This window comes from Triturus cristatus, chromosome 10, assembly GCF_964204655.1.
Source record: "Triturus cristatus chromosome 10, aTriCri1.1, whole genome shotgun sequence".
NCBI lineage: Eukaryota > Metazoa > Chordata > Amphibia > Caudata > Salamandridae > Triturus > Triturus cristatus.
The window spans coordinates 1,054,372,119-1,054,389,592 of record NC_140593.1 but is presented as its reverse complement, the minus strand read 5'-3'; the positions used below and the strand labels follow the sequence as shown (position 1 = coordinate 1,054,389,592).

At 45.5% G+C, this 17,474-nt stretch overlaps 1 protein-coding gene across 2 annotated transcripts in view; it reads right to left on the bottom strand.

The window, feature by feature from the left end:
- Positions 1-17,474, bottom strand: part of RADIL (Rap associating with DIL domain) — a 448,013-nt gene that overhangs the window by 11,568 nt on the left and 418,971 nt on the right. For both annotated transcript variants that reach the window (XM_085629184.1, XM_085629183.1), the window contains exon 14: positions 5,237-5,376. In XM_085629184.1, coding sequence (XP_085485310.1) covers positions 5,237-5,376 — 140 coding nt within the window. The remainder of the gene's footprint in view (positions 1-5,236; positions 5,377-17,474) is intronic.

Here is a 17,474-nt window from a genome sequence, read left to right as displayed (position 1 = left end):
CGGCCATCTTCCAATATCGAAAGCCACAGCAAGTGAAGAAATTTGTTTTAATGTTGGCAATGTCAAAAAAATTCTACCAACTAACCAGGGTGTACACACATAATAATCTCCTTACATCAATAATCTAATATAATAAATCTGTGTTTCGTAATCCACCCAGTTACCTCAGAATAAAGGACAGAGTGCGATAATATAAGTGAAGTACAGCGGCCATTTTGAAGTTCCCAAAGAATCATAATACAACGTATTGGGAAGTCATATTAAACCAACTAGCCCTCTCAAATATATTGGTGGTTATGTCCTGTTATTAGGCTTATTTGGACCTACATATACAAGAAATTAGGATCCTTGAGAAGTGTTAGTTCGGCTAGTCTTGAAAAATGAATACCTCATGCTTTAAGAGTATCCGAGCAGGTGTGTAGAGGGAGTAAGAGTAAAAGGAGAAAAAAAGGAGACAAATGGCAGAGAAGTTTATCTGGTCTCTGCACTATTAATGTTAAACATGATCATCACACTAAGTTGTTCCTACATTGGTACCAGTATTTCAATCCATCAATAAATTTGCCCAATCAAGGCAGGCCTTAATTCAATCATATACTTCCATCAATTATCTACATCCTGAATAAGCACATGTATGTTTATAATCAATTAGCAGTTCTCATACGCCCACAAAATGTGTACCAAAACCATATTCATCACTGAAGGAGGGCAGATTCATATTCTAGGGCATGATTATAATATATATGTTAATAAATGATATTGTATATAGGTCACACCAAATGTTATTGCATATTATAAAGAACATTTCCACATATCATTTACATGGTTAATGAGCAGAAAGTCAATAATATCATTGTTAAGAACAGCACACCTGCTCGATAGGTATTAGTCCCCTAAGAAGTGGTGCAGTCCTCGATCAATGTTCAGTCCCTGATGTACTGCTTTCAGGTATAGAATCCATATTGCTTCTTGACGTCTCAACTGCAATTCTCGATTACCACCCCTTTCCCTATGGGGAACTACTTTAAGTCCGTGATAATCAAAAGTCCTGTATTGTGTCTGCTTGTCATATGTGAGCGTGTGGAAGGCAAAAGGATACTTTGGGTCTCCCTGTTTAACTGCCCTAAGGTGTTCCATTACCCTATCCTTCAACATCCTTATTGTGCTGCCCACGTATATCTTACCACATCTACATATCAAAATATAAACAACATATCCTGTAGCGCACGTGATATTATTGGTAATATAAAACAAGCGACTGTTATTGTAGCTAAATCTTGTTGTCCCTTTAGCTAATCTGCATATTGAACAGTGCCTGCATTTGAAAAAGCCTCTATTGTATTGTCCTAACCAGCTATGCTGCATTCTGATAGTACCTGGGTAACTCGGACTGATCAGTCCCTTAAGTGTTTGTCCTCTTCGGAATGTTGTATTTGCCTTCTCATTTATGTATTGTGCAAGGATGCTGTCTTCCTTCAGTAAATGCCAATGTCTATTCAATATCTAGCTTATGTGGCCAGTATTACTGCCATAGGGAAGTATTGGTTTAATAATTTCCCTTTTGGTGTTTGCCTCCGACTTCTTATGCGCTAGTGTCTTCATTCTCTCCAATTTGGAGGCCCTACTACTTGCTTTCTTATCATAACCTCTAATGGAAAATTTCTGTTTAATGTCAGCCAGGGTTTGGTGAATTTCTCATCTGTACTACAATTTCTCCTGGCCCGAACCATTTCCCCATCGGATATTGCTTGTAGTTGGTGCCTAGGGTGCGCACTACTGCCATGTAATAATGCATTACAAGACGTTTCACAGGTGATGCCACCTTTTTTCTTGCTGCTTCAAATATCCATCTTTCTGTTGGAAGTGGTGATCTATATCAGTCTGAGGTGCAGGTGTCACTGTTCGATGGGTTGTGTTGGGTTCAATGTCTTTTCTGGCGTCTGACTGGAGCAGTAACCTATGAATGTGTCCCTCAATGTCGTTTCGTCCAGCTCCTCAGGGTAACCCTCATATTCTAACATTAAAGCACCTGGAGCAGTTCTTCAAATCCTACTCATGTCCCTGGCAAATGACGTTTTCTTCTTTCAAGACCATGAAATCCTGTCTCAAGAACTCTAAATCTTCTGGATAGTTATTCTTAGATTTCTCCAGGGAATGTACACCGTCACCAAGGACGTTTACATCTTTTTTGACTTTCTGATGTTCATGTTCAGCTCCTGCCTGCAAGGAGCGGGATTCCACCTCATACCTTAAAATAATTTCTCCATGAAAGTCTTTGACATAGGGGCATCACTTACTTCAGCACTTGAGAATAATAGGCAAGAAGAGAGAATCTAGTTATTTCCCCTCGTTTGTATAACTGCTTTCTCCAACATTCATTTTCCACTGCTGGAGGACATGATTAATGCTCGTCATGGGACTGAGGACAAGCGAGCAAGGCAACCACACCAGGAATCTCTCACTGAACTGCCAGTATGTTTGCTTTTGTTTGACCATTCAGGCCTTGAGCATTGCCTTGAGGATCTCCACAAGTTCTTCATCCATCTTCGTCATCCATTGATGGCAGTGATGCAATGGTCACTATTTCTCCATCAGAGTCAGGCATGTCTTTGAGTCTTGAAGGAGGTCCTGCTCAGGAGTCGAGCCTGCGACCCTTACTGAGGGTAGCCACCTATTCCACATGGAGGTAATAAGACTTTCACTTTGTGTCTCAGAATTGAGCCTGTGCTAGGCTAACCTTCCCTGACTGCGAATCTTCTCTCTGGCCCTGACCAGTACATTGGCTGACGCACTCTTCTTTGGCATCTCCAACCAACTCACCAAAGACTCCAGACCATCCAAAACACTGCCACCAGACTCAATCTAGACATCCCTGTCTGCCTTACTGAACTACACTGCCTACCCATCCACAAATGCTGCAAATTCAAGCTGCTTATCCACGTCTACTAAGCCCTTCACAACACGGGACCAGCATACCTCAACGAACGACTCTAACTCTACCAACCCATGCTCAAGACAACTATACTCCACCTCTGTCTCCCTCACACGATTCCCACGTATCCGCAGAAGCAATACAGGAGGACACGCCTTCTTCTTCATAGCGGCCAAAAACTGGAACGAAATTCCGCAACACATCAGAACTGTCACACCACTTCTCAACTTCTGCAAGAAGCTGAAGACCTGGCTGTTCAACTAGGAGCACCACCGGGCCCACTCACCTGCTCCAGCACCTGGATACCCTGACGGGTTATAAGCTCTCTTGGGGAAATGTACTGATCGGGGCCACTCACACCAAGGTAGCTCATCCAGCGTTGCTTCAGTATTGAGAGTGCCCAATGTTGTCTGCCTCTATCACATTCAGATAGTCATGCAGGGTAGTGTTTTAGGGTAGGGTCGGGGGTCGTGCAGGGTAGTGTTTTAGTGTGAGGAGAGGACTGGGGGTCAGGGGAGGGCCGTGCAGGGGTAGTGTTGTAGGGTAGGGAGGGGACTGGAGTTGGGGATGTCGTGCAGGGTAGTGGTTTAGGATAGGGTCGGAGGGGTCATGCAGGGTAGTGTTTTAGGGTAGGGAGAGGGACTGGAGGTTGGAGGGAGGGTGGTGTTTTAGTGTAGGGAAAGAATTGGAGGTTGAGGGGGTCATGCAGGGGTAGTGATTTAGGATAGGGCAGGGTAGTGTAACTTACCTTAGATACTTTTACCAAAAGTATACCTTTACCACGCATGCCTCTGCATTGTAATAGCATGTGTGGTAAAGGCATATTCGTGGAAAAAGTATGCGTTGTAATGGTAGGTCGTGGTGAATGACTATGCGTAGTAATACCCAAGTTGTAATAATATGCGTGGTATTAGTACGCATTGTAACGTGTCATTTTCTGGCAGACAGTTGCATCTTCTCTGTTCTCAGCACCTCTGTATATACCCTTAGGGATGGCCATCTCCAGGGACACACAGTCTAGACACTGGGAGTTACCTTGTGCTTCTGGTAAGACCGCTGCAATAATCATGCCGGGTTGGAACTGAAGCTCATGCCAGGAGCTCTCCAGGTCTTCAAGACATGCAGCTCATGTCTCTTCTGATTGCACAGTGCCCACATTCTTAAGTCCACAGCTCATGTTGAGGGCCCCCAAGTCTCTGCAGCCCAAAATGCTGCTCCAAGGGAATCTGCCTTGCTGGTAATGCTACCCTGTAAGTCACTGATCACGTTGGATCGTAGGGCCTACAGGTGAAAAGTCTGAATAGTTGACTACAGTCTGTTGCCGTGGAAGCCGGCATGGTAGGACCAGACACACGTCCTACCTCTCAGAAATGTTTTGTTAGTGTCTGAGTTCAGAGAATCAAGATTTCAGCTTAAATTTTGTCGAGACCTAGGCTGCCTGTTATAGTCACAAATTTGTGATGGGTGGTGTCAAAGGTCAAGCATGTGTTGACTGGGTGGCGAGTTTTCCCTGGATTATGGATAAACATGCTTTGGTTGATCTAGAGGTCAGTGGAAAATGAGCAATGTATTTTAAGGATTACACGGTGAAGGCCATCTTATTTTCACATCCTTCATCACAACACTATTTTTGGGGTGCCAATAGAATTTCTACCCAAACGAGTAATACTGAATCCAATTGACAATTTGTTTTCATTTTGGTGCATATGTGAAGTTAATTACGTTGAATATTATGGAAACATCAGAATCTTTGATTTTTTTAATCTTGTAATTTATCTATATTCAGTACTTGACATCAAAAACAAAGGAGATGCCAAGTCAGTATTTTATTAGAAAGTTTATCATAATTATTGTCAGGACCTGACTGGGATATTTCCGGTCTGGTAGAGATGTCTAAATCCTTTCATTCAATATCTATGTTTTGTAATCTTGTAATCAAACATCTGCAATTTGGACTGTCGTATTGCTTCCATTTCATAAAATGAGTTGACCCTGATAGGTAATGCAAGGGGCTGAGTACCACTATTATGCTGTGTTCAATGTCAAAGGTTGGCTGAACTGTAAAATAAACAGGTTATAGTGCTGCCTGTTCACTTAAATCAATAGAAACATGTGTTCCTTTCATATGCTTTCATTTAACAAATCGGCATCTACCAATGATTGGACAACACTGCCCAGAACTAGATACGCTGGTTCTACAAACACCGAACAATCTGGCAACAACAATGGGGTGTGAAAGGGACATGGCCTTCCAGTGAAGATGGAAATGAAATGCATGCCCAGGGTATAAATCCGCCGTGTTACCTCTTATAATCGGATCCAATGAGGCTGGCCCCATTGACGGCAAGGATTCGGTCTCCAACGGAGAGTCGCCCATCTGAGGCTGCCGGGCTATCGGCGATCAACGTTCTGATGTAAATCCCAGGAGTGTTCAGGGTAGTGTGCTGTAGAAGACAACCACAAAGCACAAGAGCAGTCAGACAGGAGCTCGACCGCTTAAATGCATGCACATGTGAAATCAAGCATATGTCTAGTATTAGGCAAAATATGTCACATTTTAATGCCCTTAAATCACTGACAAAATGCATGGACCGTTGTCAACAAGGAGAGATATTGCCGAAAATGCTTTACACCATGATTGGTGAGTTGTAAAGTGAGGTAAAGTCCATACTGTAGACTAGTTCTTGAGACTTCTTTCACGTCAGAACATAGAATTTAATTTTACCATCAGCACACCCGGAGATGATGCATTTAGTATTGCTCCCCAATGCAGTTAACACATTCCTGAAATGCCAGTGATTGATGCTGGTAATATGGCATCCATCATTAACCTCTGGATCTGCTTTTCACCCATTCTTCTTTCTCTTAAGAAGAAGAGGTGAAGGCAAATATTGACAGACCTGCCAACTTAGGTGGGAAACAGTGATGTAAGCGCAAATCTGAGGAACACAATGTCTAAGAATTTTTTTTATTTTATTTATGCATGTTTGACATAATTTATTAACAAGGGAGAAAGAAACTAAGCCAGTATTTTATTAAAAAGGTGATCATAATTACAGACCGAACCTCACTGGTACATGTCTTGTTTGGTGGGTATGTATAAACGATTTAATTCAATATCTAGGTGCGTCATCTTTTAATCAAAGATTTATAATAAGAACTTTCTTGTTGCTTCAGTAAAAAAAAAAAAACTGACTCTGACAATGGCTCCTTCCTGTATACTTAGAATTGTGAAAAATCAAGGTCCATTATCTTTAACCCCTTCGCTGCCAGGCCTTTTCCCCCTCCTGTGCCACGCCCTTTTTTTGGCTATTTGGGGTAGTGCGCGCTGAGGCCCCTGTAACTTTTCGACCACATAAGGTATCCACGCCACATTTGCGTCCTTTTCTTCCAACATCATGGGGCTTCTGAAGGTACTCAGGGTTTGTTGATTCCCCTGGAGGGGTCACAGAAATGAGCCAAAATGCAGCAAAATTTAGTTTTTTGGGGGGAAAATGAGAAAAAAGGGCTGCAAATGAAAGCTTCTGGGTTTTTCCCTGCAAGTGTTATCAAAAAGGGTTTGTGGGGCTGAAATCACAATTTTCCCAGCTTTTAGGGGATACCAGACTTTTGTCAGAAACCCAACATTTTTTACACAGTTTTGGCATTTTTCTGGGACATAGCCCATTTTTGCTATTTTTTGTGCTTTCGACCTCCTTCCAGTTAATGGTAGAAATGGGTACAAAAGCTATAATGGATCCTGGAAAGCTATACATTTTGGAGAAGTAGACAAAATTCTGAATTCAGCAAGGGGTCATTTGTGTAGATCCATCAAGGGTTTTTTTATAGAAACTAACAGTTAAATATAGGATACATTGAAAATTTGTTGAATAAAAAAGCCTTTTGTGTCAACGTTTTCACCTGTAACTTCTTCTAATTATGACAGCTCTTTGAAAGCAATATACCGTTACATCCGCTGGACATTACTGGTTGTGGGGATATATAGGACTTGTAGGTTCACCAAGAACCCGACGAACCCAGAGCCAAAAACTGAGCAGCAACTTGCAATGGTTTTTTATGATGTACCGGGTATATAGTAATTATTCTGTAAAAATGTGTACATGGAAAAATCGGTATGAAAGACACCTATGTATTTCTGAAATGGGAACAAAATATAGAGTTTAGAAACAGTAGATATTTGCACATTTCCGAAATTGGGAATACTCATACTAGCATGAGAATTATCAGTCATTTTTTAGAATGACTTCTTTTTTACACAATGTCTTTCATTTGGAAGGCAGAAATGCATCGAAAGTCAATAGCTAATAACAGTTCCTTTACATATCTGAATTACCCTAAGTCTCCCGATAAAAACGGTACCTCACTTGTAGGGGTAGGCATAGTGCCCACGACAGGAAATGGCTCAAAACCCAACGTGAACACACCACATTTTCACAATGCAAAATTACCCATTTTTAGCAAAGTGCCTAGCTGTAGTTTTTTAACCCTAACTCTGCCGGCACCTAGGAAAACCTAACAAACCTGTACATTTTTGAAAACTAGACACCCAGGGGAATCCAGGATGGGGTGACTTGACTGCCTCCCACCAGGTTCTGTTACCCAGAATCCCTTGCAAACCTAAAAAATTGCCAACAAAAACACATTTTCCCCACATTTATCTGGTGGAAAGTTCTGGAATCTGCGTGGATCCACAAATTTCCACCCACCCCGCGTTCCCCAAAGTCTTCCGTGAAAAATGGTACCTCACTTGTGTGGGTCAGCCTAGTGCCCGCGACAGGAAACGGCGCAAAATGCAACATGGACACACCTCAATTTCGTTGTGAAAAATGTCCCTTTTTTGGCAGAGTGCCTAGCTGTAGTTTTTGAACCATAGCTCTGCCGGCACCTAGGGAAACCTAGCAAGCCTATACATTTTTGAAAACTAGACACCCAGGGGAATCTAAGATGGGGTGACTTGACTGCCTCCCACCAGGTTCTGTTACCCAGAATCCCTTGCAAACCTAAAAAATTGCCAAAAAATACACATTTTCCCCACATTTCTGTGGTGGAAAGTTCTGGAATCTGCGTGGATCCACAAATTTCCACCCACCCCGCGTTCCCCAAAGTCTTCCGTGAAAAATGGTACCTCACTTGTGTGGGTCAGCCTAGTGCCCGCGACAGGAAACGGCGCAAAACGCAACATGGACACACCTCAATTTCGCTGTGAAAAATGTCCCATTTTTGGCAAAGTGCCTAGCTGTAGTTTTTGAACCATAGCTCTGCGGCACCTAGGCAAACCTAGCAAGCCTAAACATTTTTGAAAACTAGACACCCAGGGGAATCTAAGATGGGGTGACTTGACTGCCTCCCACCAGGTTCTGTTACCCAGAATCCCTTGCAAACCTAAAAAATTGCCAAAAAATACACATTTTCCCCAAATTTCTGTGGTGGAAAGTTCTGGAATCTGCGTGGATCCACAAATTTCCACCCACCCCGTATTCCCCAAAGTCTTCCGAGAAAAATGGTACCTCATTTGTGTGGGTCGGCCTAGTGCACGCAACAGGTAACAGCGCAAAACGCATCGTGGACACACCTCAATTTCGCAGTGAAAAATGAACTTTTTTTGGCTAAGTGCCTAGCTGTAGTTTTTGAACCATAGCTCTGCCGGCACCTAGGGAAACCTAGCAAACCTATACATTTTTGAAAACTAGACACCCAGGGGAATCCAGGATGGGGTGACTTGACTGCCTCCCACCAGGTTCTGTTACCCAGAATCCCTTGCAAACCTAAAATATTGCCAAAAAAAACACATTTTCCCCACATTTCTCTGGTGGAAAGTTCTGGAATCTATGTTGATCCACAAATTTCCACCCACCCCGCGTTCCCCAAAGTCTTCTGAGAAAAATGGTACCTCACTTGTGTGGGTCGGCCTAGTGCCTGCGACAGGAAACGGCGCAAAACGCAACATGGACACACCTCAATTTCGCTGTGAAAAATGTCCCATTTTTGGCAAAGTGCCTAGCTGTAGTTTTTGAACCATAGCTCTGCGGCACCTAGGCAAACCTAGCAAGCCTAAACATTTTTGAAAACTAGACACCCAGGGGAATCTAAGATGGGGTGACTTGACTGCCTCCCACCAGGTTCTGTTACCCAGAATCCCTTGCAAACCTAAAAAATTGCCAAAAAATACACATTTTCCCCACATTTCTGTGGTGGAAAGTTCTGGAATCTGCGTGGATCCACAAATTTCCACCCACCCCGTATTCCCCAAAGTCTTCCGAGAAAAATGGTACCTCATTTGTGTGGGTCGGCCTAGTGCACGCAACAGGTAACAGCGCAAAACGCATCGTGGACACACCTCAATTTCGCAGTGAAAAATGAACTTTTTTTGGCTAAGTGCCTAGCTGTAGTTTTTTAACCATAGCTCTGCCGGCACCTAGGGAAACCTAGCAAACCTATACATTTTTGAAAACTAGACACCCAGGGGAATCCAGGATGGGGTGACTTGACTGCCTCCCATCAGGTTCTGTTACCCAGAATCCCTTGCAAACCTAAAATATTGCCAAAAAATACACATTTTCCCCACATTTCTGTGGTGGAAAGTTCTGGAATCTGCGTGGATCCACAAATTTCCACCCACCCCGTGTTCCCCAAAGTCTTCCGAGAACAATGGTACCTCACTTGTGTGGGTCGGCCTAGTGCACGCGACAGGTAACAGCGCAAAACGCATCGTGGACACACCTCAATTTCGCAGTGAAAAATGAACTTTTTTTGGCAAAGTGCCTAGCTGTAGTTTTTGAACCATAGCTCTGCCGGCACCTAGGCAAACCTAGCAAGCCTATACATTTTTGAAAACTAGACACCCAGGGGAATCTAAGATGGGGTGACTTGACTGCCTCCCACCAGGTTCTGTTACCCAGAATCCCCTGCAAACCTAAAATATTGCCAAAAAAACACATTTTCCCCACATTTCTCTGGTGGAAAGTTCTGGAATCTGCGTTGATCCACAAATTTCCACCCACCCCGCGTTCCCCAAAGTCTTCCGAGAAAAATGGTACCTCACTTGTGTGGGTCGGCCTAGTGCCTGCGACAGGAAACGGCGCAAAACACAACGTGGACACACCTCAATTTCGCTGTGAAAATTACCCTTTTTTGGCAAAGTGCCTAGCTGTAGTTTTTGAACCATAGCTCTGCCGGCACCTAGGGAAACCTAGCAAGCCTATACATTTTTGAAAACTAGACACCCAGGGGAATCTAAGATGGGGTGACTTGACTGCCTCCCACCAGGTTCTGTTACCCAGAATCCCTTGCAAACCTAAAAAATTGCCAAAAAATACACATTTTCCCCACATTTCTGTGGTGGAAAGTTCTGGAATCTGCGTGGATCCACAAATTTCCACCCACCCCGTGTTCCCCAAAGTCTTCCGAGAAAAATGGTACCTCACTTGTGTGGGTCGGCCTAGTGCACGCGACGGGTAACGGCGCAAAACGCATCGTGGACACACCTCAATTTCGCAGTGAAAAATTAACTTTTTTTGGCAAAGTGCCTAGCTGTAGTTTTTAAACCCTAGCTCTGCCGGCACCTAGGGAAACCTACTAAACCCACACGTTTCTGAAAACTAGACACCCTGGGGATTCCAGGGAGGTATGGCTTGCGTGGATCCCCCAACGTTTCCTTACCCAGAATGCCCTGCAAACCTCAAATTTAGCTGAAAAAATCACCTTTTTCACACATTTTTGTGTGGGAAAGTTGTGGCATCACCGGGCTGACACAAATTTCCTACCACCCAGGATTCCCCCGGGTCTCCCAATAAAAACGGTGCCTCACTCGTGTGGGAGGCCCAAGTACCCGCGACAGGCAAGGGTCCAAAACGTAGTGCGCCTCAACAGGCAAGGGTCCTAAACGTAGTGCACCTCACTACGTTTTGGACCTTGCCCGTGGCGGGTCCTTAGGCCTCCCACACGAAACAGGCCTTATTTTGCCTGTGTAGTATTCTCCCAATTGTAGACAACAGTCCGCGTCTGTGCCCAGCATGTAAAACTGAGCTGTCAAATGTTAGTCCCCATGGGCTCGTGCGATGCCTGATATTTTGTGCATACATTTGCATTCAATGAATTTAAATATTAATGATTTGCAAAGTCAGCGGCTCTCCTGAACATCTGGTATGGCACCCCCCCTCTTGAGACATCACTTCTGCAAAAAGATACATTATCTTCTGTTCATGTCATCTGAAATTGCGCAACACAAAGGGCCGCTTTTTGTGTGCCCTAGATATCGAACGTCTTTGAATTTTAGGGAAAGTATCATACATCTTCGTTTTTCACGTGACAAGTATAGTCTGGAAAAACCTGGCAAAATTTGAATTGAAAGTCGAAAACATGCAGTAATCTGGAGATGACACAATATACCCCATTCTGGCACTTCGAATGATGCCGTAATATCCCACCTGGTAAAATCCACAGCAGGCAATATCAGTATTTAACACGTGTGATATTGTTGCATCGCACAATGGAGTACTGAAAATGAGAACCCAGGTAGAAACTTCCCTTTCCTCTGGGTCCCTCTCTTAATACACATGGCATCCAAATTGAAAGGAGAAAGAACCACCCTTCATTATATAGCTAGAAGTGTCAGGGTAAACCCAGTTTGATCATGGAGTGATGAAGAAACTTACTTTTTGAGTCCTTTTTGGCAACAAATGGTATGCTGTTCTAATAAGGAGTGTGCATCCCGGAGGAGTTCCCCATGGCAGATGAGCCTGGAGTCCTTACTCAGTAAATTCTTTCTGTGAGCGGTATTCTCCCTGGATATACGGAGGCTACCGACATCCCGCTGAGCTCTAGGTGTTCATGATTCAGCTTTGTTTGATAGCCAGATCTGAAACTGAGCAGTAATGGCCTCAGGGACACAGTGAGAGAGAGAGTTCATGTCAGAGTAGCGTTGGTGCATGCTGTGCTGTCCTTTTTAGGTCTTGCCTGAGCCAGCGCTGCTCTGGTGAGAGTTTTAGTAAGCAGGTTTTGGAAGTGCTAACTAGTGGATTTTTTCAGGCCTCCAGCTACAGTGCATGTGCGCTGGGCGCGTGCACCATTTGTCAGTCTGTGTTATCACTTTCGCGGCCGCTTTGATGCTCTCAGTGAGCCGCGCGGCCACTGAGAACATCAAAGGGGCCGCGAAAGTGCACACCATTTGCCAGCCTGCGTGCCTCTCTCCGCCTTAGTGTGCGCGACGTGCCCTACCCCCTCCCTTATTTTTCTTTGCCTCTTTCATCCAGCCTTTATGCTTTCCCAGCCTGCACTCTTCCAGGTTCCTTTTGGTCTCTGGCTGCTTTCTTCTCTTACTTCACCACGTTTGTTCCCGCCTTTGTTGTCCTACTTCTTTCCCCTTTGATGATTTCTTCCTCTGGGTTAAAGTATGTCCATTAAAAATAAGTTTGGCTCACCCCCATAAGGGCACCAATAGACCCCACACCCGCAACCAACGGTTCAAATTACGCAGTGCAGATTGGAGCACAAATCTGCCTCTAGAGGCATTAGTTCGTTTAACAAACTAAAGAGACTAGTTACTCATTTTTAGACACAAGGAGATGGAATGATTTCCCCCAAATCTTTGGAATTTAGCTGAGTTTGTGATTCGCCAGTTCAAGGGTCGGAAGCTCGAGGACACATCGTCTCTCCTTGGAGATGAAACAGTAGAAGCGTGTGACCCTTGTTAGCAATGGTTATCGTTTTTCACTTGACAGTTAATGGGGCGTGCTGCATTTGTCAAGAAAGGTAGCAGCTTTGGCAAAGTCTTTACATGAATTAACATCTTAACCAAGCAGAACCCATTAACAGCAGATCAACCAAAAATAACACACAGTGACAATATAACAGAACACAATAGATTACAAAACAACCACAAAAGAATACCTAACAACATAAGACAACAACAACTTAAAGCAAGAAAAAATGGAACCCAATAGTGCAGCACAAAATAATAGCAGTGGAAAAAACAACACAACACACTACCACGCAAAATGCAACACTATCACACCACAATAAGTAATTCACAACAATGCCACACAAAAACACTAAACACAATTGAAACTACAACATAAACTGACACAGCAATTCAACAGAGAAAGAGCATAGCAATGAAACACAACAAGGGCAAACAGAACTCAATAGTAGAACAGTACACACAAAACAACTGCAAAAAATACAATAATATAACAACTGAACAAACATAAAATAACAACACAAAAATACACCACAAGAGCATAACGACAGAGCATAGCAATACGTAGCTTTGTCATCAGAGAATAGAAAAAACAAGCAGAATAGTAGAGCAGAACAGAAGAGATAATAACAGGAGTGTGGCGGGATCTTCTCAATTCTGAGGACTATGTGAGAAGTCTAAACAAGCATTGGCATAGCCAATAGGTCTCGCTTTTGGGACCTTATAAGTATTTAACTATGGGAGGCCCAAGTACCCGCGACAGGCAAGGGTCCAAAACGTAGTGCACCTCAACAGGCAAGGGTCCTAAACGTAGTGCACCTCACTACGTTTTGGACCTTGCCCGTGGCGGGTCCTTAGGCCTCCCACACGAGTGAGGCCCCATTTTTATCGGGAGACCCGGGGGAACGCTGGGTGGTGGGGAATTTGTGATTTTTTTCAGCTAAATTTGAGGATTGTAGGGCATTCTGGGTAAGGAAACGTAGGAGGATCCACGCAAGCCATACCTCCGTGGAATCCCCCGGGTGTCTAGGTTTGGTAGGTTTACCTAGATAGCCGCCAAGCCCGGGGCCAAAAACTCATGGGACCCCCTTTGCAAAACCAGGTTGTTTTGTGATAGGTCATTTTGATGTCTCCTCAATTGGTTTTAGGCCCTTGCCTGACGCGGGCACTAGGCCTACCCACGCAAGTGAGGTACCATTTTTCTCGGAAGACTTTGGGGAACGCGGGGTGGGTGGAATTTTGTGGACCCACGCAGATTCCAGAACTTTACACCACAGAAATGTGAGGAAAATTTGTTATTTTGGACACATTTTTAGGTTTGCAATGGATTCTGGGTAACAGAAACTGGTGAGAGCCAGTCATGTCACCCCATCCTGGAATCCCCTCGGTGTCTAGTTTTAAAAAATGTACAGGTTTGCTAGGTTTGCCTACGTGCCAACTGCGCTAGGGCCCAAAATCCACAGGTATGCACATTGCTAAAAAAAAGCCGGAGCCCAGTGGGCTTTCTGCCGCCCTGGGGGGGAATCGGGGAAGGGGGTTTCATCCCGATATGCCCCTAAAGGGGCAGAAAGACTGTGGATATTTTTTGTGGGGGTGGGGGCATTGGTATGACCATTTTGGGCAGCCCCCCCCCCCAAAAAAAAGGGGGGGCGGAAAGACTGGAGTTTCTCTGGGGGTGGGGTGGGTGTATTGTCATGCCCATTTTGGGGAGCCCCTACCCCTACACTAATAAAACAAAAAAATCCATGGTTTCTAGTGGGCTTTCTGCGCCCCCCAGGGGGGGCCAGATTGGGGGCTACAGCTCCCATCTGCCTCCTGGGGGGCAGAAAGACTGTCATTTTTGTGGGGGGGGAGGGTGGAGGCATTGGCGTGCCCGTTTCGGGCAGCCCACACCCTAAAAACAATTGCGCAAAAAAATCCCTGGTGGATAGTGGGCTTTCTGCCCCTCTGGGCGGGAGGGGGGGGGGGAGATTGGGGGCTACTGCCCCATCTGCCCCCCGGGAGGGGGGGCAGAAAGGCTGTAATGGTGGCGGGGGATGGGGGCATTGGCGTGCCCGTTTCGGGCAGCCTCCACCCCAAATAAAATCCATCACCCTAAAGTTGCGCGAAAAAAATCCCTTGCGTCAAGTGGGCTTTCCGCTCCCCCCCGAAGGGGCAGGTTAGGGGCCAATGCCCCATCTGCCCCCAAGGGGGGGCAGAAAGGCTGTAATGGGGCATTGGCGTGCCCGTTTCGGGCAGCCCCCACCCTAAAAAAAACTAAAAATGAATCCCTGGTATTTAGTGGGCTTTCTGCCCCCCCCCGAAGGGGCAGATTAGGGGCCAATGCCCCATCTGCCCCCCGGGGGGCAGAAAGACTGTAGTAATTGGGGGGGGCATGGGCCTGCCCGTTTTGGGCAGCCCCCACCTCTATTTTTTTTTTTTTTATTATTCCCTGGTGTCTAGTGGGCTTTTTGCCACCCCGGGGGGGGCAGATTGGGGGCCGATGCCCCATCTGCCCCCAAGGGGGGGCAGAAAGGCTGTAATGTTGGCGGGTGGGTGGGGGCATTGGCGTGCCCGTTGCGGGCAGCCCCCACCCTAAAAAAAACCGAAAAACTAATCCCTGGTATTTAGTGTGCTTTCTGCCCCCCCGAAGGGGCAGGTTAGGGGCCAATGCCCCATCTGCCCCCTGGGGGGGGGGGCAGAAAGACTGTAGTAATTGGGGGGTGGGTGGGGGCATTGGCTTGCCCGTTTTGGGCAGCCCCCACCCCTATTTTTTTTTTTTTTAATTCCTTGGTGTCTAGTGGGCTTTTTGCCCCCCTGGGGGGGGCAGATTGGGGGCTGATGCCCCCATCTGCCCCCCAGGGGGGGCAAAAAGACTAAATTGCACCAAAATAACCAGTGGGGAGCAAAGGCCCTTGCCCAAGGGGCCGCTCCCCCCTCCCTGGTGTCTAGTGGGTGGATCCCTGCTTGGGGATCGCCCTCATGTGGCGATCCCCAAGCAGGGATCCACTGGGAAGGGGTACCATTGGAAAGGGGAGATTCTCCCCTTTCCAACGATACCTCTCCCGTATTTCTACGTGCTCAGGGGGCTGAGATAGCCGCCTGAGCACGTAGAAAGTGAAACTGAAATGAGCCTCTTGGCTCATTTCTGTTTCACTTTCACTGTAATGACGTTGGCGCGACGTGCGCGACAATCGTCATTACAGTGAAAGGGGGGGCGCCTCGGGAGCTGGGGAAGCTCTTCCCCAGCTCCCGAGGCTATTTTTAATTAAAGGGAATCCCTCTGGTGCCCGCACCAGAGGGATTCTCCAGGGAATGCCTCATGACGAGCTGGACTCGTCATGGGCACAGCGCGACTGTGCTCCATGACGAGTCCAGCTCGTCATGGGCACTGGAGGGGTTAACGTCATTTATATACTCTAGTAATAATTTAGGCTATCTCTTATAATCAAGTTGTGAGTGCAGCCACATTCTAGTGCGGACACTAAAAAGATGGCGACAAGATGTCAACTTTCGGCAACACGCCGTTGATACCATGCATGGCCCATCCCTTGTTTACTTTCCTGGTCCCTTCTACCTCCCGATCCCATCTCCTGGTCCCTGCTCAACCTCTGCGAATCCCTACAGTTGACGCCTCCCAATAACAAGACCTTGACAAAGGAGGCAGTCGGTTACATTCTTCAAATTAGAAAGAATCAAAGGATTAAGACTAAGGGCCGCAGCATAAAGGTACACTTTCTGTACTCTTCATTTGTTGAAAAAGATTGACAAGTAGTGAAAAGCTCTAGGCAGAGCAAAAAGTATGTGCACGAAGCCCTGATACTGATATCTTATTGACGTTGACGCTTAACTAAAGAAACAGGCCTTATTTTGCCTGTGTAGTATTCCCCCAATTGTAGACAACAGTCCGCGTCTGTGCCCAGCATGTAAAACTGAGCTGTCAAATGTTAGTCCCCATGGGCTCGTGCGATGCCTGATATTTTGTGCATACATTTGCATTCAATGAATTTAAATATTAATGATTTGCAAAGTCAGCGGCTCTCCTGAACATCTGGTATGGCACCCCCCCTCTTGAGACATCACTTCTGCAAAAAGATACATTATCTTCTGTTCATGTCATCTGAAATTGCGCAACACAAAGGGCCGCTTTTTGTGTGCCCTAGATATCGAACGTCTTTGAATTTTAGGGAAAGTATCATACATCTTCGTTTTTCACGTGACAAGTATAGTCTGGAAAAACCTGGCAAAATTTGAATTGAAAGTCGAAAACATGCAGTAATCTGGAGATGACACAATATACCCCATTCTGGCACTTCGAATGATGCCGTAATATCCCACCTGGTAAAATCCACAGCAGGCAATATCAGTATTTAACACGTGTGATATTGTTGCATCGCACAATGGAGTACTGAAAATGAGAACCCAGGTAGAAACTTCCCTTTCCTCTGGGTCCCTCTCTTAATACACATGGCATCCAAATTGAAAGGAGAAAGAACCACCCTTCATTATATAGCTAGAAGTGTCAGGGTAAACCCAGTTTGATCATGGAGTGATGAAGAAACTTACTTTTTGAGTTCTTTTTGGCAACAAATGGTATGCTGTTCTAATAAGGAGTGTGCATCCCGGAGGAGTTCCCCATGGCAGATGAGCCTGGAGTCCTTACTCAGTAAATTCTTTCTGTGAGCGGTATTCTCCCTGGATATACGGAGGCTACCGACATCCCGCTGAGCTCTAGGTGTTCATGATTCAGCTTTGTTTGATAGCCAGATCTGAAACTGAGCAGTAATGGCCTCAGGGACACAGTGAGAGAGAGAGTTCATGTCAGAGTAGCGTTGGTGCATGCTGTGCTGTCCTTTTTAGGTCTTG